The sequence below is a fragment of the Mustelus asterias genome, chromosome 9 (assembly GCF_964213995.1).
Source record: "Mustelus asterias chromosome 9, sMusAst1.hap1.1, whole genome shotgun sequence".
Classification (NCBI taxonomy): Eukaryota; Metazoa; Chordata; class Chondrichthyes; order Carcharhiniformes; family Triakidae; genus Mustelus; species Mustelus asterias.
In genome coordinates this window covers 10,552,587-10,578,872 of record NC_135809.1, presented here as the reverse complement: position 1 = coordinate 10,578,872, position 26,286 = coordinate 10,552,587, and the positions used below count along the sequence as shown (strand labels likewise).

Below are 26,286 nucleotides of genomic sequence, written 5' to 3'. Positions count from 1 at the left end.
TTTTCCCGATGGAAGAAGGTGGAAGAGAGAATGGCCGGGGTGCGTGGGGTCCTTAATTATGCTGGCTGCTTTGCTGAGGCAGCGGGAAGTGTAGACAGAGTCAATGGATGGGAGGCATGTTTGCATGATGGATTGGGATACATCATGATCTTTTGTAATTCCTTGCAGTCTTGGGCAGAGCAGGAGCCATATCAAGCTGTGATACAACCAGAAAGAATGCTTTCTATGGTGTATCTGTAAAGGTTGGTGAGAGTCGTAGCTAACATGCCAAATTTCCTTAGTCTTCTGAGAAAGTAGAGGCATTGATGGGCTTTCTTAACTATAGTGTCGGCATGGGGGGACCAGGACAAGTTGTTGGTGATCTGGACACCTAAAAACCTGAAGCTTTCAACTCTTTCTACTTCATCCCCATTGATGTAGACAGGAACATGTTCTCCTTTATGCTTCCTGAAGTCGATGACAATCTCCTTCGTTTCGTTGACATTGAGGGAGAGATTATTGTTGCTGCACCAGTTCACCAGATTCTCTATCACATTCCTATCCTTTGTCTCATCATTGTTTGAGATCTGACCCACTACGGTGGTGTCATCAGCAAACCTGAAAATCGAATTGAAGGGGAATTTGGCCGCACAGTCATTGGTGTATAAGGAGTATAGTAGGGGGCTGAGAACACAGCCTTGTGGGGCACCGGTGTTGAGGATGATCGTGGAGGAGGTGTTGTTGCCTATCCTTACTGGTCTGTGAGTTAGGAAGTTCAGGATCCAGTCGCAGAGGGAGGTGCCAATTCTATGATTCTATGTGTAGGTTAGGTGGATTCGCCATGCAAAATTGCCCCTTTGCGGGGGGCATGGTGGCACAGTGGTTAGCACTGCTGCCTCACAGTGCCAGGGACCCAGGTTCCATTCTCGGCTTGGGTGACTGCCTGTGTGGAGTTTGCACATTCTCCCCGTGTCTGCGTGGGTTTCCTCCGGGTGCTCCGGTTTCCTCCCACAGTCCCAAGATGTGCAGGCTAGGTTGATTGGCTATGCTAAAATTGCCCCTCAGTGTCAGGGAGATGAGCTAGGGTAAATGCATGGGGTTATGGGTGGGATTGTGGTCGGTGCAGACTCGATGGGCCAAATGGCCTCCTTCTGACTGTAGGATTCTATGATTCTTTAGTGTCCCAAGATGTGTAGGTTAGATGGAAATGTGTGGGGTTTGTCAAAGGGTCATCTAGACTTGAAACGTCAGTTCTTTTCTCTCCTTACAGGTGCTGCCAGACCTGCTGAGATTTTCCAGCATTTTCTCTTTTGGTTTCAGATTCCAGCATCCCCAGTAATTTGCTTTTATTTGAACGAGTTGAGTCTTTTTGTCTTAAAAAAAAGACTGAGGAGTATCCAATAGAGGTTCTTGAGATGATTAAAGACTGTGACAGTGTCACGACCAACTCCAAGTGAAGTTCCCCAAAAGATCTTGATCCAGGCGAGATCCCTCGATTTATCACGAACTCCAAGATGGCGCCAGAGTGAGGCGACTTCTTGCAAGCTGTGCCTACATATCTTCTAATTCTATCTTTTACTCTCGTTCTAAGCTTCTAAAACTTCACCCTCATTCTGTAACTGTAACACTACATTCTGCATTCCCTCATTTCCTTCTCTATGAATGGTATGCTTTGTATAGCGTGCAACAAACAATACTTTTCTCTGTATGCTAATATATGTGATAATAATAAATCAAATCAAATCAAAAAGTCTGGCTGGGATACCCCCGAATTGTTACAAATTTGGGTGAGGAGGGAATGACTGGCTCCAAGTCTTTACTCAACCCACTCTCTGCTGGTAGAAACAAGGGTTTAATCTATCAAGGTTCCCTTTGCCTTGGCTACCTTTTCCAGACCCAAAAGTTAAGTTTAGAAATGAGCCAATTTAACCAGGCTTTCTTGACTTAACATGAAGTTTATTAACTGCTAATAAGGTAGGAAAAAAATAGTAAACGCATGCTTCTACATTCATATGGATTAAGAGTAAGAGTTGAATTCAATAGTAAGTAAATAAAGAATTATACAGAACAGTCCTTGAGTTGCGAGGAGTAGATTGCGGTAGATTCAGGTTGATTCCAGTAGCTGCCTTCTGCTGGCAAATATTCTACAGTTCAGGTGTTCAATGGTTTGGTAGAGAGATTCCAGTTCTTTTTCCAGCTGTGATCTGTCTGTTGACTGGTCAACTTTCACAGTCAGAGAGAGAGTTTTAAATGTTCCTGCAAAATATGGCTATTTTTGCAGGGGCCCTGCCTCAGTTTCAAGATCACCGTCAGTGTGGCAGATCTCCAACCACTTTTCTCACAGCAGATACGACGGACAGGCCCTGGGCAGCTCTCTCCCCTCGCTTTTAACCCTCGTTTTTGTGCATTCAAATTGGAATCCACTAGTCGGTCTAGGCAATTATACCCAGGGCCTTTGGATAAAAGAGCCATTACATTCCTTTGTCTTTACCAGAGATGGTAATCAGTCCTTGGATTCTTTTAGAATTACCTTGTCTGGAACCATAGGGTGGGGTTCCATTGTTCCTTCTTGCTTAGGGAAACCCCCTGCAGCCATTCCTGTCAGTGGCTGGGGTCAGTGTCTATTTTCACAACATAAAACCCAAGGCTTTTTTAAAGTCCAATACTTCCATATATAATTCCAGGGTTTTTCTTTCTCTGTTATCATAACAACAGAGTGGATACAGAGACAATGTGATTCCTCTCGTGGGGAAGAGCATAATAAGAGACCATCAATATAAAATAGCCACTAAGATATCCAATAGGGAATTCAGAAGAAAAATCTTTACCGGAAACTGATGAGAATGTGGAACTCGCTACCACAGGGAGCGGCTGAAGTGAAGAACAAAGAAAATTACAGCACAGGGACAGGCCCTTTGGCCCTCCAAGCCTGCACTGACCATGCTGCCCGTTCAACTAAAGAGTAAAGATGTACTAAAGGGGAGGCTGAATAAGTATATGAGGGTAAAAGGAATAAAGATGTATGATGATAAATTTGGATGAGGAAAGACAGAGGAGGCTGAATGGAGCATAAACGAGGCTGGGCTGAATGGTCTCTTTGTGCTATATATCCAATGTAATCCCACGTGTTGTTCGTTAACAACCAGCTAAATAAAATTGCCTTCTGAGATTTTGAAAAGTTAGAATCATAGAAGTCTTACAGTGCAGGTGGTCATTCAGTCCGTCAAGCCTGCATAGACAACAATCCCACCCAGGCCCTATCCCGTAACCCCACATATTTACCCTGATAGTTCTCCTGGGTGGCATGGTTGCACAGTGGTTAGCACTGCTGCAAGGGATCCAGGTTCAATTCCAGCCTTGGGTGACTGTCAGTGTGGAGTTTGCATGTTTTCCCTGTGTCCATTTTGTTTTATTCATTCGTGGGACATGGGCATCGCTGGCTGGCCAGCATTTATTGCCCATTCCTAGTTGCCCGAGAGCAGTTGAGAGTCAACCACATTGCTGTGGCTCTGGAGTCACACGTAGACCAGACCAGGTAAGGACAGCAGATTTCCTTCCTTAAAGGGGATTAGTGAACCAGATGGGTTTTCCCGAAAATTAACAATGGTTTCATGATCATCAGTAGATTCTTAATTCCAGATCATTTTAATTGAATTCAAATTCCACCATCTGCCATGGTGGGATTCGAACCTGGGTCCCCAGAACATTAGCTGAGTGTCTGGATTAATAGTCTAGCGACCTTACTACTAGGCCATCGCCTAGTGGTATTATCCGCGGGGATTTCCTCTGGGTTCTCCAGTTTCCCCTCAGACCAAGGATGTGCAGGTTAGGTGGATTGGCTATGCTAAATTGACCCTTATTGTCCAAAGATAAGTAGGTTAGAAGCATTAGCGGGGTAAATAAATCTGGGTAAAAGTTGGTGCAGACTCGATGGGCTGAATAGCCTCCTTATGCACTGTCGGGATTCTATGAAGGTACTAAGGGGCAATTTAGCATGGCCAACCAACCCAACCCACACATCTTTGAAGTCACCTCTTTTGCCTCCGATGCTTTTTATGTTGCTAGATGATGTGTTATATCACTCTGTTGAAGGGCTCCTGTATAAATATATAGTAGTCCCACACTCCAAAGATGTCCGGGTTAGGTGGATTGGCCATACTAAATTGCCCCTTAGTATCAGGGGGATGAGCTAGGGTAAATGTATGGGATTAGGGGAATAGGGCCTGGGTGGGATTGTGGTCGGTGCAGACTCGATGGGCCGAATGGCCTCCTTCTGCACCGTAGGGATTCCATAATTCTGACATTGATAAAGTATTGTGTTCTATAGCAAATCACCACCACTTTATTCTCACAATGGTTTAATTTTGTAAGTGGATCGTGATCTTTGCTGAGATTGGAAGCTATCATAGCTTAGCCATTTGATTTTCAATTATTTTGAACACCATCCACCAGGGTCCACTCACCTGATGATGGAGCAGCACTCTAAAAGCTCGTGACTCCAAATAAACCTGTTGTACTTTAACCTGGTGTTGAGAGACTTCTTGTTTTTTCAGTGGAAGTTTTGCTAATGAGTATTTTCTTCAGTCTCTTAATAGCTGGTAAGGCCAGAAAACAATCATTTGCGGGTGTTACTCTTCACTCGGAGTCTTGAGTAAACGTGCATTTTTACATGCATGTTATAGTCTGAATCTATGATGGTAGAGGCTCCAACTTTCCATTTCTCCCACTCTTACAAGCTGCTGTTGGTGTTGGAAGGATTTACTTGATACTCCACCTGTTTGGCCACAATGTGAGCACATCTTCCTTGGCCATTAAGTCCTGGCGGGGGACATGAAGTTTAACAACACCAGGTTAAAGTCCAACAGGTTTATTTGGTAGCAAATACCATTAGCTTTCAGAGTGCTGCTCCTTCGTCAGATGGAGTGGAAATCTGCTCTCAAACAGGGCTCAGACACAGAAATCAAGTTACAGAATACTGATTAGAATGCAAATCTCTACAGCCAACCAGATCTTAAAGATACAGACAATGTGAGAGGAGGGAGCATTAAGCACAGGTTAAAGAGATGTGTATTGTCTCCAGACAGGACAGCCAGCAAGTCCAGGAGGCAAGCTGAGAGGGTTACTGATAGTGTGACATAAACCCAACATCCCGGTTTAGGCCGTCCTGTGTGCGGAACTTGGCTATCAGTTTCTGCTCAGCGACTCTGCGCTGTCGTGTGTCGTGAAGGCCACCTTGGAGAACACTTACCCGAAGATCAGAGGCTGAATGCCCGTGACCGCTGAAGTGCTCCCCCACAGGAAGAGAACAGTCTTGCCTGGTGATTGTCAAGCGGTGTTCATTCATCCGTTGTCGTAGCGTCTGCATGGTTTCCCCAATGTACCATGCCTCGGGACATCCTTCCCTGCAGCATATCAGGTAGACAACGTTGGCCGAGTTGCAAGTGTATGTACCGTGTACCTGGTAGATGGTGTTCTCACGTGAGATGATGGTATCCGTGTTGATGATCTGGCACATCTTGCAGACGTTGCTGTGGCAGGGTTGTGTGGTGTCGTGGTCACTGTTCTCCTGAAGGCTGGGTAGTTTGCTGCAGAAAATGGTCCGTTTGAGGTTGTGCGGTTGTTTGAAGGCAAGAAGTGGGGGTGTGGGGATGGCCTTGGCGAGATGTTCGTCTTCATCAATGACGTGTTGAAGGCTCTGGAGGAGATGCCATAGCTTCTCTGCTCCAGAGAAGTACTGGACAACAAAGGGTACTCTGTCCACTGTGTCGTGTGTTTGTCTTCTGAGGAGGTCGGTGCGGTTTTTCGCTGTGGCGCGTCGGAACTGTCGATCGATGAGTCGAGCGCCATATCCTGTTCTTATGAGGATATCTTTCAGCGTCTGGAGGTGTCTGTTGCGATCCTCCTCATCCGAGCAGATCCTGTGTAAATGGAGGGCTTGTCCGTAGGGGATGGCTTCTTTAACATGTTTAGGGTGGAAGCCGGAGAAGTGGAGCATCATGAGGTTATCCGTGGGCTTGCAGTATAGTGAGGTGCTGAGGTGACCGTCCTTAATGGAGGTGCGTGTCCAAGAATGCAACCGATTCCGGAGAGTAGTCCATGGTGAGTCTGATGGTGGGATGGAACTTGTTGATGTCATCATATAGTTGTTTCAGTGATTGCTCACCATGACGCCAAAGGAAGAAAATGTCATCGATGTATCTAGTGTATAGCATCGGTTGAAGGGGGACACGAATCCAGAGCTCAGAGGTTACCCACACTGCGCCATAAGACGTACTTCAAAGTTTCAAAATATTGCTTCGTTCCTAAAAGACATATTTTACCAACAGTTTCTCAACAGAATAATATGAAAGTCCACACTCACCTCCATTGATTCTTTTAGTTGGTGTTTTGCTTGGCGGAGATTCTTGAACAGAGCTGATGGAGGTTTGCATGTCTCATTTGAAGATCCATAGCAACAAACTTCTCAACATAATCTTTTTTCTGCTTGAATGGCACAGTAGTTAGCACTGCTGCCTCACAGCACTCCCAACACCGGCATCTCCACATCATGCCTCACAGCACTACAGACCCAGATTCAATTCTGCCCTTGGGTGACTGGAGTTTGCATGTTCTCCCCATGTTTGCAGGGCTCCCTCCCACAGACCAGGAATGTGCAGGTTAGATGGATTGGCTATGCTAACTTGCCCCTTAGAATAAAAAGATGTGTAGGTCAGATGAATTGGCCATGGTAAATGCGTGGGGTTACAGGTATGGGGTCGAATGCTCTTTTGGGGGCGGGGGGGTGGTTGGTGCAGACTCGATGGGCTCCTTCTGCACTGTAGGGATAATTGAAAAGTATTTCTGACACTGGACACAGCCAAAACTTACTGTAACGTAAAATGCCTGAAAATTCCAAACGATTCCTAACAGCTCAAATGAGTGAACGTGGGATATTAATCCCAAGTGAGAAATGGATTCACAGGACTCAGCACTTGCTCCTGATTAAGAGATTGTAATTCAGCTATACCGCTGTGAGGAAGGAAATTAGCCTCAATCCAGGGCATTACTTCACCTCCCCAACCCTTTACATAGCTTGGGGAGCTCTGTTGGGCAACACCCCTGCAGCATAGCACCTGGCGATTTTGTTCATTGAGTGTGAGCATCATGGACTAGGCCAGCATTTATAGGTAATACCTAATCGCCCACATGGTAGCGAGCCACCTTTTTGAACCACCGCAATGTAGGGACACCCCACATTTTAGTTAAGTAGTTTCAGTACCTCATATCAGGTAGGTGATGGTCTAGTGATATTATCGCTGGACTATTATTCCAGAAACTGTTAATGCTCTGGGGACCCAGGTTCAAATCCTGCCACAGCAGAAGGTGAAATTTGAATTCACTAAAAAAAAAGTGGAATTGAGAATCTACTGATGCCCATGAAACCATTGTCAAAAAAAACCCATCTGGTTCACTAATGTCCTTTAGGGAAGGAAATCTGCCTTCCTACCTGGTCTGGCCTACATGCGACTCCAGAGCCACAGCAATTTGGTTGACTCTTAATTGCCCTAGGGCAGTTAAATATTGACCATCCAGCGACGCCCATGTCCCATGAATGAATAAAAATTCTCATGGGCAATTAGAGATGGGCAAAAAATTGAACTAGTTATGAAGTTGTGATATGTTTTTTAGGTCAGGATGGTGTGTAACATTGAGGTGGTTTCCCATATTCCTGCTGTCTTTGTTCTTGAATCAAGGCAGTAGAGGTTACTGACTGGTGCAGTTGCGGAAAGGCCACACCTGTCCTCCACACAAACCAAACCAGGATGGGACAGTATTAAGATCATAAGAAATGGGGGATGCAAACCACTTGGCCCATCAAGCCTGATCTATCATTCAGTAAAACCATGAATCACATTAAAGATGTGGCAGAAAGACAGGCATACAAATAAAACTATTTTTATACCTAAAGGAGGAGACAGGAACCATAAAGTGTCAGGCAGACTTTTATTTTCATAAAGTTCCAACAGTCAATACATTTTAGAAGAAAGTGTTTGGTCTCTTGGTGGTGAAACGTGGCTTGTGCTGTTGACGCAAGATTCGGTGTGGCAGCGGGAACTTGATCTTGGAGTTCTGGAAAATCGTTAAATGGACAGAGTCAGAAACAGTGGTGCCTAAAAGCAAAAGATTCAAGTTGCCGAACAAAGGCAAACACCAAGGCATCATCCAATACTTACGTGGAACTGCTTAACAGCAGGACGGCGACATTTGCTGGATGCAATCTCCTCGACCTTCATGATCTGAATGGAGTGAGCCCGGGCACGATGGCGAGCTCCCATATCACGGTCTACAAACAGTGACAAATGAAGAAAGGCATCAGGAAACCACAACAAATAATACTGAAGAGTTACGTGTCTGAACGGATCAGCCGTTTATTCCGGCAAACATTATTCCGATGACTCATCACACTTGTTGAAATTTAAAATGCCAGTTAGCCGTAATTTCTATCTTCAAACGACAGAGCTGTGAGATCCATATATGATTTTAACTAAGAGTTCTTATTAGCTAGCTACGGATACGGACAGATCCGCCTTACGATTTTTGAAATTCAAATAAGCCATAATGTTAAGGACGGTCCTCATCAAACAACCAGGCACGCTGCTGTATTGTCTGAATTCTCCAAATCCATCGCGACTTAAATGTCAACTCAAATTTGAATGCAGCTTTTTAGAAATTAATGCTAAAAGATTTCAATCACCAAGCTGCCTTTGAAGCCAAAAACATTTGATCCCAGATTATTTTTTAAAATCTAGAAAATACATAAAGGCGACATCTCAATTACACGAGGCTCTTCAATCTGCCAAAGCCTACATTCTTTGATGCCTTATCATAATTAAACTAAACGCTGACACAATGTAAAAAAAATGTTAAAATGTTCAAAAGCCCAGTTACAAAATTAAGGCAAAGAAACATCTTTAAAAAGGAAGGGGAGAGAGAGAGAGAGAGAGAGAGAGGCTGGCCCTCAGGAGCGATACAAGTAGTTTCGGAAATGGCGAGTCAATTGGGGGTGGGTTAATCAGAATTTCCCCATTCGATTGTCCCCGCCACCTACCAATGCTGTAACTTTAAAAGTTGGGATTTAGTTTACATCTATTTAACTATGAATCATAGAATCCCTAGTGCAGAAAGAGGCCATTCAGCCCATCGAGTCTGCACCGATCACAATCCCACCCAGGCCCTATCCCCATAACCCTATTTACCCTAGCTAGTCCCCCTGAGACTAATGGACAATTTAGCACGGCCAATCGACCTAACCTGCACAAATTTGGACTGAGGGGGGAAACCGGAGCACCCGGAGGAAACCCACACAGACACAGGGAGAATGTGCAAACTCCACACAGTGACCCAAGCCGGGAATCGAATCTGGGTCCCTGACACTGTGAGGCAGCAGTGCTAACTACTGTGCCACTGAAGTAATACATACTTCCACATTCATGATTGAAAAAAAAATCACACTGTGGGTTATTCCCAGTGACAAAAATATCTTGAAATTGCTGTAATTTCAATGTTAGCTGCTTTTATCCAGACCCGTGTTAGGATCTGGTGAGAGCTTGCTGTGCACAAACCGCCTGCCACATTTCCAACATTACAACACTGACTACACTGAAATACTTCAATAATTACCAAGTACTTGGCAGATCCTTTATGTGTTTATGTATTTAAGTGCAAGTCAGAATAATCCTTGATGGATAATCCAGAGTAGCTGAAGCCACTTGATGCAAGGTAAGCGAGATTGTGTGATAAAGGATTTTTATTTCTCTCGAGTCTGAGAATGTGAAACCAGCCCTGGTCCCATTGCCTTATGTTTTATTTTTAAAAGTGAAGGGAATAAACACCTCTGAACCAGCCCTCCTACAGTAGGACAGATTACAATTTGCTATATGTTTATTTAAACCATGCTTGGCTTCATATTATACACCCATATAGTCACAAATGCAACATTGCCTGGATTGAGGAGATTGGTCATGAGGCATTAACTTGTGGCCTGCTTAATTTTGTTTTATCTTTTAGCCCCTTATCAACATTAATTCTTGTATATAATATAGACATTCTGGCAATTCTGGCTTTGACCAAGGATCGTCCGGACTCGAAACGTCAGCTCTTTTCTCTCCTTAAAGATGCTGCCAGACCTGCTGAGATTTTCCAGCATTCTCTCTTTTGGTTTCCGATTCCAGCATCCGCAGTAATTTGCTATTATTCAGACATCCTGGCGACCTATTCCAGAATAACTAGCTGTAGAAACTGACAGAAAAATCTGCCTTGGTGACCACCAGGTGCGGGAAGAGAATTGGGAACAACATAGACATACTTTAATTTTAAATATAACTTTCCTTTCCTGTCCTACAAAAAGAGAGAACCTATTTTGAAAATTGCAGCACTGTGGAGTAACTGTTGCATACACACACATGACACGTTCCCGACTATTGCTGTGTGGGTTATCCCCAGTGATGTGGGGGTATCTTGATGTTGCTGTAATTTCAATGTTTAATTCCTTTTATCCATGTCCGTGTTAGGATCTGGTGATACACTACTTGATGCTTTTAAGAACATAAACGGAAGAGTAGACCCTATGCCCGGCCCTAGGCCACATCGCCATTCAATACATTGATGCTTAATCTGTTTTTAATCGTGATCTTCAGTGAATATAGTGTTTTTAGCTTACCAAGAGTGAAGGATTGATACTTGTCACCTTAAAGTTGCAGTAAGAAGTCTCACAACACCAGTCCCAACAGGTTTATTTGGAATCACGAGCTTTGGGAGCGCTGCTCCTTTATCAGCTGAGTGGAGAGTCCACTCACTTGATGATGGAGCAGTGCTCCAAAAGCCCGTGATTCCAAATAAACCTATTGGACTTTAACCTGATGTTGAGACTTCTTACTGTGCCCATCCCAGTCCAACGCCGGCATCTCCACATCACCTTAAAGTTGTGCAGTTCAATGCAATATTTTGCGGTTACCACTCTTGCATTGCAGATGTAGAAACATAGAAAACAGGAGCAGGAGGCGGCCATTAAGCCCTACAAGCCTGCTCCGCCATTCATCAGGATCATGCCTGATCATCCAACTCAATAGCCTAATCCTGCTTTTTCTCCATAACCTATAGAAGCTTTCCCCATAACCTATATGTAGCACTGATAAAATGCTGAATTTGTTGAATAAATCTTGGTTAACTAACAGGGCTAGCTAGGATTTTGTATTAGTCTTTTAAGTGTCTGCACCATTGTCAGGGTCTAAAATGTGACACTGTGCTACACAACCAGGGAAGTATCTGGATAATCATTCATAATCTGTGTTTCAAATGTGGAAAGTGGGGTTTTTTTTGGGAGGATTTTTAAAGAGGTGAAATGGGGCGATTTACATTTAGGATGGTGTCATGTGGGGCTTCTGTTGTGCTAAATTATAAGTTCTGTTGCATTTCAGCAGCAATGAAGCACAAAATAATCTTGCATTATACACGTGCAGCAATTGTTTTCTGTAACTCGCGTTACTCTTCAATAAGAACAATTGTCCTAGATGATACAGTTTACAACATAAAGCTACTCACAGCACTGAGTGACAGCACCAGCAGTGGTCAGGTCCCTGTACTCCCTGTACATATTGTGGGTTCCACTTCGAGAGTCATAGCGCAGCCAGATACCAAAGTTCTTCACTTTTGCGGGTGACTTCTCAAAAACCTGTAACAATTAAACAGTCATTAGCCACGCTGCGACAAAATGTGAACAGAAGCAAATCCTAGTCCCAGATCATTCACATTTCAGATCCAAGATCCCTGCGAGACCCATTCCCCCAGATCTCATTTTGGGGATGTGGTTCAGAACGATACACAGGAGCTGCCACATTTCTCTCAATATTCACATCAGACTGCGGATAAATAAGGTCTGCTTTAAATGTGAGGCAGATGGTTCACTGGGAAAGGTAGTAGAATTGAAACAATCTCAGATGTGGTCCATGTTTTTCAGATAGATTCCTAATGCATTCTAAATAAAGTTTAAAATAATGCAATGCAATGGGGGTGAGTAACAGGAGTGGGGTGGGGCTGAAATCAGCCTCTCAACATGTCACCAACTTCAAGGGCTCTCCACATCTCGAGCAAAGCGGCATTTTAGGAGATTAGACAAAATGGAAAAGAGGAAAATTTAAAACAATCTTTTCAAGGCTGTAGAGGGAGATGTATTGAAATTAATTATGAAGACCATACACAGCAGAACAGACCCCAGCACAGTTCATCCACAGCTGAATAAAAGCACTGAAAAGCTTGAAATGGATAAAGACCTCCGGTCAATTGAAATAGAACACAAAAAATATAAGACCAGCAGTAGGCCATTCAGCCCCTTGAGACTGTTCTGCTGTTCAAGTCATGGCTGATCATCTACTTCAATTCCTGTCCAATATCCACTTCATACACAAAGATTTTTGTCTTGAATGTACTCTTGACTGTGCATTCACAGATTCCAAAGATTCACCACGGCTCTTCAACCATTACGTTCCTCATTTCAGTTGTAAATGGCTAATCCCTCATTCTGAGATTTTGACCCCCAACATCCTCCCTACATCTGCCTCGTCAAGCCACCTAAGACATGGTGTTTCAATTGGGTCACTTTGAATTATTTTAAATTCCAATGGATATAGTCCCAGTCTACTCAGTCTCTCCTCCGAGGATGACCTTCTCGCCCCGGATTCAGTCTAGTGAACCATGATGCCAACCTTCTAAAGCAAGTATGTCCTTCCTGAGGTAACAAGACCAAATCTGCACACACTACTTCAGGTATGGTCTCACTAAGATTCTACGTCATTGTAGAAAGACTTCCACACTCCTAATACTCTCATAACCCTATTGTAATAAAGGCTAACATACATTTGCTTGCTATACCAGCATATTAACTTAAATGATTTATGTACAAAGACACACAGGTCCCTCTGAATACCAACATTTCCTAGTCTCTCATCATCATTTAAAATATTCTATGCTATTTTTCCTTCCAAAGTGGACAATTTCAGACTTCCCCACATCATATTCCACTTGCCATTTTCTTGCCCACTCACTTAACCTGTCAGAACCCTTGGATCTTCCTCACAACTCGTTTTCCCATGTAACTTTGCACCATTAGCAAACTTGGATACATTCCAAGTGGGTGGGATTGTGGTCGGTGCAGACTCGATGGGCCGAATGGCCTCTTTCTGTACTGTAGGGTTTCTATGATTCCACTAAGCCCTCTCACCCAAGCCATTGATATAGACTGCAAATACTGTAGCTGAGGTCCCAGCACAGATCTTGCAGTACTTCTGCCAAACCAAAAATGATCAGTTTGTTTCTGTTAACTTATCTGCAATCAATATATTTCCTCAACTCCACAAGCCTACTTTTGTGTAATAAGCACTTGCAAGATTTGACACATGGGTTTCAATGTTATTTAACATGTGCATTCACACAAAATCATACTAATAACTGTTACTCTTCTCTGTTAATCTATCATCAATCCATGCTACTCCCATGTGGCACATTCTCGAATGAATCCCAAAAGCAGGATTTGTACACAAGATGGTTAATGCAGCACACAGGATACTTTTCATTATTAGCCAAGGTATAGAATTTAAGAATGCAGAGTTCATAGAAACCCTACTGTGCAGAAACAGGTCATTCGGCCCATCGAGTCTGCACCGACCACAATCCCACTCTGGCCCTACATATTTACCCGCTAATCCCTCTAACCTACACATCTCAGGACACTAAGGGGCAATTTTAGCATGGCCAATCAACCTAACCCGCACATCTTTGGACTGTGGAGTTTACTACACTCTAGTAAACTAGAGTTTACTAGTTTATTCACAGCTGGATACCACATACTGTTCTAGATACAATACAACAAGGATGCAATCATACTGGGCGGCATGGTGGTTAGCACTGCTGCCTCACAGCGCCAGCGACCTGGGTTCGATTCCCGACTTGGGTCACTGTGTGGAGTTCACACGTTCTCCCCGTGTCTGTGTGGGTTTCCTCCCACAGTCCAAAGATGTGCGGATTAGGTGGATTGGCCATGCTAAATTGCCCCTTAGTGTCAGGGGGATTAGCAGGATAAATGCATGGGGTTATGGGAATAAGGCCTGGGTGGGATTGTGGTCAGTGCAGACTCGATGAGCCGAATGGCCTCTTTCTGCACTGTAGGGATTCTATGATACTAGAAGGTACAGAGGTGGTTTTGGCAAATGGAGAATTTTAGCTATGGAAATATTGGCAGGGTTTGGTCTTGTTTCAGCGGAGGAGGCTGTAATGCAGGCTCTAGAAAAGTGTGGATAGGAAGGATGGATTTTCCTTAGCAGCGTTCAATACCTGAGGTAATAGATTTAAAGTAATTGCTAGAAGGATTAGAGGGGAGTTAAAGAGTATGTTTTTCACCCAGACGGTGGTGGGGGGTCTGAGATTCACTGGTAAAGCAGTACTAGAGGCAGAAACCCCCATATAAAGCCTAGGAACAGATAACAAGATTTGGAATTGACAATAGCTATAGGAAGTTTTCATATTTATCAAATCCACCTGCTTCAGCGTAGTCCACATTCACGCGCGCACTGCAACACAGCACTCCAACATCTCATATGGAAAAATTGATAATTAAAATGGTACACGTTTTTAAACAGCTGAAAAAATAAATTTACCAGTCCACAATAGACTATTTCGCCAGCAGACTTCTTCAGTTTCTTCATCAGTGAAATGAAGTACCAGAATCGAGACTTGGCAACAATATGATTTGGAGCAAAGATGCGCATCCGATAGAGCGCAGGGCTGGCCTCCTTAGCGGAGGGCAGGCGCCGCCCAATCACCTTGTACTCCTTAAGCTGAAATACACGTAAAATATAAATGAACATATTGTACATAATAAACATATCTCACATCCTCACCACAACTCATGTAGCACCATCAATTTCACTTTGTGAAACACAAGTTTCCAAAGGCGACAAGGTACAATTATTTTTTGCACACTAAAAAGGCATTAAAACAGTAAAGCATAATGTCTTTGGGTTTGGTGTGCAACATCAGAGGTAAACAGCACTATCTACAAAGTGGCATAAATAATACAACCCCTATTTTCACTGTTCCTTCAAAAAACATCCACACTTTGGCATTTCCATCAGCATTTTGTCACTAGTTGAAGTACAATTTTCTATCTCCATCAACAAGTCACATCACTGAAAAATGGAAATTTTAAACTGAAAACACAAAATTTCCAGAACTGGTCAGCATCTGCAGGAGAAACAAGTTAACGTTCTGCTGGAAAGTCAGACCTGAAACAGCTCCCCACAGATTCTGCCAGCAATTTCTGTCCTTTATAAAAGAGCTAACATTTCAGGTTCAAAAACAGAAAAATGCTGGATAACCTCCAGCAGGTCTGAGAGCATCTGTGGAGAAAAAAAACAGAGCCAATGTTTCAAGTCTAGATGACCCTTCATCAGAGCTCCGGTCATCCAGACTCAAAATGTTGGCTCTATTCTCTCTCCACAGGTGCTGCCAGACCTGCTGAGATTGTCCAGTTATTGTTTCAGATTCCAGCATCCGCAGTATTTTGCATTTTTGTCTGAACGTTTCAAGTTGATGACCCTTCTCATCAAAAACCTAACGAGCCGAAAGGATAACTTTTGCCTCTCCACAGATGCTACTAGGCATTTCCAATAATGTCCAATCTGCATTCCATAATCTCCAGAATTATCTGGTTAAAAATGAGTATAAAGGGTATAAAGAGTATAAAGTAAGGTGGACAAATTTTTTTAAAAAGAGATGCTAGAGGGGGGGATAACTCTATAGAATTTTGATTGACCCATTCACCACAGCAATGCCTGAATATGAAATCTGCACTTGATTCAGGGTTTAATTTATTATATAGTTTCAGCTCTGACGAAGGGTCATCCAGACTTGAAACGATGGCTCTATTCTCTCTCCACAGATGCTGTCAGACCTGCTGAGATTTCTCCACCATTTTCTGCTTTTGTTTAATTGCTAAAGTGTATTGGATGTAAAGTTGGGGGCATTTCTTCCCCCTTTTCTCTGCACTAAGAGTTGGTATTAAACTGGCCCCAGTTACAGCACCGGGAGCCAGTTTCTCCTCCTGCAGCCAGAGGTAGCACATGGCTTCATCCCCTCCCTCCCCCTCCCTCTCACACACACAGAGCCATGGCCGCCATGTTGAAGAACCCTCCTACAGACAGGACAAGATTATATTAACGTTTCCCCCCCCCCCGCATCCGAAGCCTTGCTGGGCCCTCCAGCTTCCCCGCGGGTTGTAAGCCGCCTATTCCTGGGCGGTGAAGCAGCCGCCCCGGCCCAAAGGCCGCTTTCCCGCCGCCTGAACCTACGGTGCCCGAAGCCTTCATGTCGCCTCTCGCTCGCCTGCCACCGAAAAGAGGAAGTTACGTCGCCGGCAACCCCCCTCGGCACCTCCCCTCCGCCGGAGATGACGACACCGACTGCAGGGGGGGGGTCGCTGCCGTTACGTCGCCGTTGATTGGCTGAAGCGCCCCCTCCATCACCGGAAATGACAACAGCCACGTCCAAGGTAGCTGTGTTGCTGCATCTGATTGGTTTAGATGCCCCCTCACGCCCTCACCAGTAATGACGACGGGGAATTGGCTGAAACACGCCCTCACCGGAAATGAGGTCCCGGCTTTGAACGTGGTGGCTAATTGGTTGGAATTTCCAAATTAAAGGATTTAAATGAAGGAAGAGAGGGACCGGGATATTCACAAAAAACATTTAAAAGTAAAATCTGTCATTAAATGGAATAAACGTTCAGTAATTCAGCCAAAAACTCTATTCCAAGTTTGCACCAATCAGGTGCGCGCTTTGACACAGCCACCAAACCCCTTCATGGAAAGACTGGTTTCGCCGATCATCTCCACAATGTGTTTGTCGCTGACGGAATATAAATAAAGTGTGAAATAGAAAATAAAACTCTTCCTTTCTCTCAATTGATTTTAAATAGGATTAGTTCCGGGGGGGTCGTGACCCCAGCTGGGCCCCACACTTCCGGTGGAGCTGCAGCCGCGAGGTGGTGGCGCCGGGGCTGAGGGAAGGTAAAGGAGGCACCGCGCGCGCACACACACACAGAGCGGCGGCTCCACAGCTCCTTTCCCACCGCCACATCCTTCCACCCCCCCCCCCCCCCGACTCTCCTTTTCTTTTGCCCCCCTCCCTAGTACTTCCACTCATCCTCCCCCATCTCTCCCCCCCCCCCCCCCCCACTCTCCCCTGGCAGCCCATCTTCCTCCCCCCCCCCCCCCCCACTCTCCCCTGGCAGCCCCCCCCATCCCCCCCCCCCCACTCTCCCCTGGCAGCCATCTCTCCTCCCCCCCCCCCCACTCTCCCCTGGCAGCCCATCTCTCCCCCACTCTCCCCTGGCAGCCCATCTCTCCCCCCCCACTCTCCCCTGGCAGCCCATCTCTCCCCCCCCCCCACTCTCCCCTGGCAGCCCATTCACCCCCCTTCTCCCCCGGCAGCCCATCTCCCCCATCTCTTTCTGCCCGTGCCCCCCCCCCCCCCCCCCCGGCAGATCTCCACTCTTCCCTGGCAGCCCATTCCAGCCCCTCCCCACTCTACCCTGGCAGATCTCCCCTCCCCCACTCTCCCCTGACAGGTCTCTCCCCTGATGTGGAGATGCCGGCGTTGGACTGGGGTGAACACAGTAAGAGTTTTAACAACACCAGGTTAAAGTCCAACAGGTTTATTTGAGGTAGCAAATGCCATTAGATCTCTCCCCTGGCAGCCTATCTCCCCCGTTCTCCCCTGGCAGATCTCCCCCCCCCCCCCCCCCCTCCCGTGGCAGCCCATCTCCCTTCCCCTGTCCCCACTGGCACCTCACTCTTCCTCTTGCCCCTGACACCCCACTCTCCCAACCCCTTGCATCCCACTCTTTTTTCATCTCTTCTCTCTCTCCGCCCCCCCCCCCCCCCAATGCTCCCTCCCCTCCCCTGGCACCCCACTCCCCTCCCTCCTGTCCCAAGGCACCTCTCTCCCACCCCCTGACATCCCATCCCCTCCCCCCTGTCCTCCCTCCCTCCTTGCCCCAACTCCTCCAGCTCTCACTACTTCGCTAGCATTCCCGTCTTCCTCCTGACCGCCCCCTCCCACAGGTCCACACTGCAAAATATCCACTTCTATTTTCTGGGGGTAAATTATTCTTTAAGATGCTGATAAAGTGGTCACTTTCCCACAAAGATCCACACAGGTGAAGGCAGGAGGGAGGTGGGTGTGAGACCCGCTCAGTTCCATCAATATCTGATCTTCCATTTACTCCAATGGATTTGATAAATTGCTGATACCCATTATTAAAATTGGACTTTATGCGTTAAAATTTGCATTCCATTTCAGCAGCACCTCACCTACCCTCTTTTTTTGTTCCCCCTGGTCTGGAGGAAAGAGGATAAAGCAACCTCGCTACTAAATTTGAGGTTGATGTTTTTGATTCTGTAACTTCACTCTAAAACAGATGCTTGAGGGTACGTTTGGCTCAGGAAGTCAGGCTATTGCATCATACAGCACAGTGGCAGCATCCTGTTCCAGCAAAGCGACAGGTTTTTAGATAATGGCAGAATTTACTGCAGTCTAATGGTGGGGGGGGGCACACGATTGCTCAAATAGGTAGGATGTGCAGGAAAGTAAGCGTCAGCTAGTTTCTGCTGAGTTTAGTATCACTGGTGTATGTGGAAATCAGCCGTGCTTTTTTCTTGTTACCACTGACAGATGCCTAAAGTCTGTAAATGGAAAGAGAGCAGACCTACTGTCAAGAATAGGTAATCGGCAATGATGGATGAACAAGCACTGTTGGGTTTGAACCCAAATGCAGATGCCAGCTTTAGGCAGAGGGTGAGTTGAGCTTGAATTAAAATAATGGACGATCTCTAACACAGTTTTGTTCTGCTGAAAGGGACTTAATATTTTGTGTGTCAAGATTCAATGCATGTTATCAGATAAGCACAATATCAATGTTACGCAAATCGATAGCCAGTTAATCACTGGTGTTGTATTATGTATATAAATAATGGTTAAATTTGTAATTTTTAGTGTGGGGTATGAGCGAATTTTATAAAATTAATGGAAAATAAAATACCTGTAAAGAAAATTCAGGCTCTTCATAGAATCATAAAATGCCCACAGTGCAGAAGGAGGCCACTCAGCCCACCGAGCTTGCACCGACAACAATCCCACCCAGGCCCTATGCCCGTAACCCTACATATTTACCCTACTAATCCCCCTAACACTAAGGAAGAATTAGCATGGTCAGTCAACCTAACCCGTACATTTTTGGACCGTGGGAGGAAACCCACGCAGACGCGGGGAGAATGCGCCAACTCCACACACACACTGACCCAGGCCGGGAATCGAACCAGGATCCCTGGCGCTGTGAGGCAGTAGTGCTAACCATTGTGCCACCGTGCCATCGCCCTTGCTAAAATTCAAACCACCAAATTCAAACCATGTTCTTGTGCACCTCAATTATAATCTCCTCTTCTAAACGCTAGAGTATTGGCCTAAACTGTTCAATTTCTCTTCATTAGACAAACCTCACATCTCTGGAATCAATCTAGTGAATCTATCTGAACTACCTCCAATGCAGCTGCATCCCTCCTGAAGTAAGGGGACCAAAACTGTACACCCTATTCCAGGTGTGGTCTCACTTGATGCTTTGAACAGTTGCAGCAAGATTTCTCTACTTTTACACTCCACTCTTTTTGCAATAAATGCCAAAATTCCAATTGCCTTCCTTATAACCTACTGTACCTCTGCATACTGGTTTTCTGCATTCATGCACGAGGACCCCCAGGTCCCTCTGTCCCAAAGAACTCTGAAGTTTCTCTCCACCTAAAGAATAGGTAGCCTTTCCATTTTTTCGACAAAAATGAATAACCTTTCACCTATCCACGTTAAACTCCATCACATTTTGGATCCTGAGCTGTCCCTGGCTCCAAAGTTGATAATTTTATGTAAAGATTTGTCTGAGGCAATTTGGTTGAGATAATGACTGCCTCCATTCTTTATTTGGCTCACGTGGTGGTGATTATCCTGTGTCACTGTCCTAGATTCCAGTCCCTTTGATTATTCTCTTGTAGGTGGCACTGAGATTGCAACACCTTTAGAATTGTATATAAACTGTTTTGAAACCCTGTATCATTGGAAAAGTCTTTACCAGTGGAGATGGTCTCCCCAAGAATGAAAGCTGCTTGACGTTTGAACGAAAGGCGCCGTGTGAATGTTGGTTTAAAATATTCCACAACATGAGGTTGCTTTCATGAGCAGTGAGCTTACTGAGCCGCACAAGAAGATTCATCTACTCCCCAGTATGTCGAAAAGCTTTCGAGGGAAAAACACTTGATCCTGTGATCATTTAATTCCTCAAAAAGCAACTCAGCAAATGCCCATGAATGGAATGAAAGGTAAAGGGCTCTGTATGAACTGAATAGAAATAATCCACAGGACTTGCTATCCCTATTGCTCGGGAGGTACTGAACTTGGAGCAAACAGGACAACAGTATTCCCCGAGCTTTGTTTGGTTGGCGTCGGAGAGTATTTGTGCATGACCTTCACTGTGGGTCAAATAGATTAAGTAGAATCAATTTTGTCGAATTATCATAGAATTCCTGCAATTCTGAAGGAGGCCATTTGGCCCATCGAGTCTGCACTGACCCTCCGACAGAGAATTTTACCCTAGGCCCTCTTCCACCACCCCAGAAGGAGGCCATTTGTCCCAGTATGGAACTTTGGAATTGCAATCCAGCTAGTCTGATTCCCTGATTCCTCCCCCATATCCCTGCAGCTTTCTTGCATATTTAGCCAATTTGTTTTTGAAAGCTGCAATTGAATGTATATCCACTGGCCCATCAGACGGTGTGTTCCAAATCCTAACCACTCATCGTATAAAAATATTTGTCTTCCTCGAAAATTGACTCCATTTAACCTGAGCGGCGGCACGGTAGCACAGTGGTTAGCACTGCTGCTTCACAGCTCCAGGGACCTGGGCTCGATTCCCGGCTCGGGTCACTGTCTGTGTGGAGTTTGCACATTCTCCTCGTATCTGCGTGGGCTTCCTCCGGGTGCTCCGGTTTCCTCCCACAGTCCAAAGATGTGCGGGTTAGGTTGATTGGCCATGCTAGAATTGCCCCTTAGTGTCCTGAGATGCGTAGGATAGAGGGATTGGCAGGTAAAATATGCAGGGATATGGGGGTAGGGCCTGGGTGGGATTGTGGTCGGTGCAGACTCGATGGGCCGAATGGCCTCTTTCTGTACTGTAGCGTTTCTATGATTTCTATGATTTCTGAGCTCAAAATTGGACACCATAATCTAGCTGGGGCTGCACTGGTGGATTATCCATGTTTGTGGTAGCCATGATGTGGAGATGCCGACGTTGGACTGGGGTAAACACAGTAGGAAGTCTCACGACACCAGGTTAAAGTCCAACAGGTTTATTTGGTAGCACGAGCTTTCGGAGCGCTGCTCCTCCATCATACCTGATAAACCTGTTGGACTTTAACCTGGTGTTGTGAGACTTCTTACAATCCATGTTTAATATGCTTGCTGTGCTTTATAAAGCCCTGGGTCCCACATATATTTTAAGGCTAATTACATGCAGTCTCCGGAAGGGATAGACCTGATGGCTGGTTCTTTCCCTTGTGATTTCTTGTGCTCTGATCAAAGTAAAACTGAGGAGAGTGACCTGGCATACAGGAAACTGTCCTTGAAAGGTCTTTGATCGCCTTTAGGAATTAACTCCTGAACCTCCCAGTGACCAGCTGGGTAAAGGCAGCATCTTTAGGTCTTCGAAGGCATGTGAGCCAGAAAGTCCCAGGGCTGATAATTTAGCTGTACAGGATGAGATGATCTCAGATTGAGATCCTGTTGAGGCACTATGGTTGTCCTTGGTACTAGCCGTGGTCATGTCCGTGCTAGTGTCTGTGCGTGCTCCAGAATTGCTTGTTGACAGTCACTGTCTGGATGCACGGATGATGGTCACTTGGCGAGCCTGTGCATCTGTAAACCGGGGTGGCACGGTGGCACAGTGGTTAGCACTTCTGCCTCACAGCGTCAGGGACTCGGGTTCGATTCCAGCCTCGGGTCACTGTCTGTGTGGAGTTTGCACATTCTCCCTGTGTCTGCGTGGGTTTCATCCGGGTGCTCCGGTTTCCTCCCACAGTCTAAAGGTGTGCAGGTTAGGTTGATTGGCCATGCTAAATTGACCTTAGTGTCAGGGGGATTAACAGGGTAAATATGAGGTTATGGGGATAGGGCCTGGGTGGGATTGTGGTCGGGGTAGACTCAATGGACCGAATGGCCTCTTGCACTGTAAGGGTTCTACGAAAAGATCGGCATCTTAAGGAGAGAAGCAAATCAGGCAACGAGAAAAGGTACCTATCCGTGTGTTTAATCCAGGATGAAAATATTAAGCTGTCTCTTTTTCTTTGAACCCATTCTCCAGGCCTTGGCATACTTTGAACAGCTGAAGGTTTCCCAGCATGCATGGCAAGTGTGTGCTGAAGCGTTAGCACAGGGAATATACAGGTAGGAGCTTGCGTGCACTTTGCTCTCCATTGTAGAATTTTTGTAAAGGAAGCTTGAATGTTTTAGAGGTAATTGGGAGAGGAGGTTAAGCAGGTTGTACAGTTTTCTGTATTTAGGATGGTGAGCTTTATGAATAATTGGTGCTGTATCTCAACAAGAAGAGACAAACCAATTGCAATTGTTTTTCTTTCCCCGCAGTGATGACCATGTAAAATTCTTTTGTATTCAAGTATTGGAACATCAAATTAAATTCAGGTAAGAGTGCGTATAACATGCCACACATGCTGTATGGTATCTGTCTGTATTACTGTTCCAGAAAGTGAAGGATTGAACTGCAGCCAATTTTTTACATGCTTTAAAAGCTTTTATTTACAGTGATGCATATAGTAAAGATGCAAATCGCAGCACCACAGTTTCAGGCTGCTCCTATATATAGGAACACCAGTGAATCCCAACTTAATGCTCGTTACTTGAATAAAATTAAATATTCAAAACGTCTACTGTTAGATTCGATCCTGCGGTTGGCAGCACTTGCGGAACAACCCTGACTGTGCCGATAGCCACACTAACAACCAATTTAAGAGAATCAGTTGAGCTCATAACATTTATCTTGCTCGAAGCAATGTTACATTCATATGCAGGGATATGCTGGCACTGGAAGGGGTGCAGAGAAGATTCACTGGGTTGATTCCATGGTTGAGGATTGGCTTATGAGGAGGAACTGAGTAGACTGGGACTATACTCAGTGGAATTCGGAAGAATGAGGGCGGATTTTATAGAAACAATTAAGATTATGAAGGGAATAGATAGAAGCAGGGAGGCTGTTTCTACTGGCAGCTGAAACTAGAACGAGGGGGCATGGGCTCAAAATAAGGGGGAGCAAATTTAGGACTGAGTTGAGGAGGAACTTCTTCACCCAAAGGGTTGTGAATCTGTGGAATTCCCTGCCCAGTGAAGCAGTTGAGGCTACCTCATTGAATGTTTTTAAGGCAAGGGTAGATAAACTTTTGAACAGTAAAGGAATTAAGGGTTGAATGAGTGGGCGAGTAAGTGGAGCTGAGTCCACAAAAAGATCAACCATGATTTTATTGAATGGCGGTGCAGGCTTGAGGGGCCAGATGGCCTACTCCTAGTTCTTAAGTTCCTTGCAAACAAAAGGAATGCGTTCAAGCCTTACATCTTTTTTAAATTATCCAGCAGCTCGGGGAGCCTAAATTCCCTGTTGCTTTCTCTAGAACAATGCCTAGAGCCAACTGGCCAACCAACCACCTATAGTATAAATTACTGTGATGGTTTGAAATTGGGCATTCTTGCATTTGTCCTGATGGGTGCAAGAAATATTCAGTTGCTGCACGATTAATATTTGTGTGTGTGTATAAATTGATTCTATTTTTAGAATTCATTGAGAAGCCATTTCTGTAGAAATATTAATATTCTCTAGTTATTAATTACTACTAGCATGATGTTTTCTAACTGTGTACTGAGCATGTTGGTTTAAGTAGCAAAGCATGGCATGTAAATGTCGTTGAAATTGCTTGATCCTTCTCAGTGTTACATTGAGTGAAGGACCTTGAAGGAGGAAACGTGATCAGGGTGAAAGTAGTGCACACAACTGGAAAACATCCATCAGCGTTATTTTTTGTCGCATTTCTGATCAACATCTTGGTCTCTTTTTTTAATTTTGCCGTAGATGTTGTGATCTTTTGCATTGTTTTAATCACTGAATCTACAAACCTCGGTTTGCGTTTCCTGTGATCGTTTTTCCATCAAGTCCTTTGACCATTATAATGGAACCTTTCATGCTGTAATTACTATCACTCAGTACACCGCCATGACGAGCATTGTGTTACCTTCTCTTAAAAGGATTGACTGACTAAGAGGATTTTTGTATTTGGAAGGACCTGTCTCCACTGACAGGCGGCTCAGTAACCAGAGGATACGGATTTAAAAATAATTGTCAAAAAAAGCCTGGGGCAAGGGAATATGAAGAGAAGATTTTTTTTCGGCGAGTTGTGACCTGTAATGTGCTGCCTCGAAGGGCAGTGGAAGCAGATTCAACAGTAACTTTTGAAAGACATGTATACTTCAAAGGAAAATATGTACAGTGCTACGGAAAAAGCGCAGGGCAATGATTTGATTTATTGTTACATTTATTGAGATAGTGAAAAGTATTGTTTCTTGCGCGCTATGCAGTCAAAATATATCGTTGATAGAGTACAGAGTGGAGAAGGAAAGGAGAGGGTTCAGAATATAGTGTTACAGTCATAGCTAGGGTGCATAAAAAGATCAGCTTAATATATGGTAGGTCCATTCAAAAGTCTTGACGGCAGCAGGGAAGAAGCTGTTCTTGAGTCGGTACGTGGCCTCAGACTTTTGTATCTTTTTCCCGACAGAAGAAGGTGGGAGAGAGAATGTCCGGGGTGCGTGGGGTCCTTAATTGTGCTGGCTGCTTTGCCGAGGCAGCGGGAAGTGTAGACAGAGTCAATGGATGGGAGACTGGCTTGCGTGATGGATTGGGCTACATTCACAACCCCTTGCCGTTCCTTGCAGTCTTGGGTCAAAGCAGGAGCCATACCAGTGGGCCGAAATAGTAACAGGGTTCAGGGAGCTGGCCCAGGTGTTGTGGGCCAAATGGCCTCCTCCAATGCTCGGATTACATTGCGCTCTGAGTGATTTTTCTAAATCCATAGATTTGGTTTGAGGACAGACTCACGATTCTTCACATTGAAGGTAGAAATATTTAAATGGCGGCAATAAAATGACTAACCAACCAACTCCCAATGGCAGTGTTGAGATGTTTTCATTTTCCCTTTTTGAATTTTGCCTTTTTGAGTGTTTGCTTTTTTTTTTGCCCACGGATTTTCACATGACTTACTTCAATCTGATGTTGGGGAATATGTAGCTGGCATGACCTTAAGAGCACACTGCCTTTTTTTGCTGTGGGCCTAAAGATGGTAGTTGTCTGGTGCCAGTGTGTTTGGGAGTGAGCTTCCAGCTCTAAGTCTGTGAGACTCAAGGTCGCCAACAGCATTGACACTCCTGATAGTAACTTGCATTTAATTGGGGCCTCGATATTTATAAAGTTGACTGGGAAATTGGATGCAATGAACTCTGCTGTATGTATTGTGTGGTGCGCCACAATGACTGATCCTGATAGATTGTCAGTCGTGACTCAGTTGGTAACAACATGGTCTCATCATCTTGAAGCTTTGGGGTTCAAGTCCTAATTTCAGGGACTTGAGGGAGTGCTGCACTGTCTTTCACATGAGATGTTAGGTTGTGGTCCTGTTATCACCCTCAGAATACCCTGCAGCACTCTTTGGAAGAGCAGGGGAATTTTCCCTGGTGTCCCAACTTCCACTGACATCCCTAAAGCATACTTTCTTGTCATTAACATATTACTGTCTGCGGGAGCTTGCGATGCACAAGGTGGCTGCTAAGTTTACTACATTACAATAGCGATTACAATTCAAAAAGTACTACTTTGCTGTAAAGTGCTTTGAACATTTTTTTAGTTTGTTTATGGTTGTCACAAGAAGTAGGCTTACATCAACACTGCAATGAAGTTACTGTGAAAATCCCCTAGTTGCCACACTCCGGCATCTGTTCGGGTACACTGAGGGAGAATTTAGCATGGCCAATGTACCCAACCAGCACGTCTTTTGGACTGTGGGAAGGAAACTGGAGCACCGGGAGGAAACCCACGCAGACACGGGGAGAACGTGCAGACTCAGC

The 26,286-nt window shown here is 45.0% G+C and overlaps 2 protein-coding genes and 1 non-coding gene across 4 annotated transcripts in view; 1 reads left to right on the top strand and 2 right to left on the bottom strand.

Moving 5' to 3' along the window:
• Positions 1-7,948: 7,948 nt before the first annotated feature.
• On the bottom strand, positions 7,949-16,461 carry rpl18a (ribosomal protein L18a). The gene is made up of 5 exons (XM_078219672.1): positions 16,359-16,461; positions 14,667-14,846; positions 11,560-11,689; positions 8,193-8,302; positions 7,949-8,088 (listed from the first exon to the last, which is right to left on the bottom strand). Exons 1-5 carry the CDS (start codon positions 16,374-16,376, stop codon positions 7,996-7,998), a joined length of 531 nt encoding a protein of 176 aa, XP_078075798.1. The 5' UTR covers positions 16,377-16,461; the 3' UTR covers positions 7,949-7,995.
• LOC144499353 (small nucleolar RNA SNORA68) lies at positions 14,916-15,043 on the bottom strand. The gene has a single exon (XR_013498826.1). It is a non-coding gene; the product is annotated as a small nucleolar RNA SNORA68 (small nucleolar RNA).
• Positions 16,462-17,018: 557 nt separating the features above from the next.
• Positions 17,019-26,286, top strand: part of xpot (exportin, tRNA (nuclear export receptor for tRNAs)) — a 55,018-nt gene continuing 45,750 nt past the window's right edge. For both annotated transcript variants that reach the window (XM_078219678.1, XM_078219679.1), the window contains exons 1-4: positions 17,019-17,075; positions 18,742-18,864; positions 22,469-22,551; positions 22,750-22,806. In XM_078219678.1, coding sequence (XP_078075804.1) covers positions 18,802-18,864; positions 22,469-22,551; positions 22,750-22,806 — 203 coding nt within the window. In that variant the 5' untranslated portion in view covers positions 17,019-17,075; positions 18,742-18,801. The remainder of the gene's footprint in view (positions 17,076-18,741; positions 18,865-22,468; positions 22,552-22,749; positions 22,807-26,286) is intronic.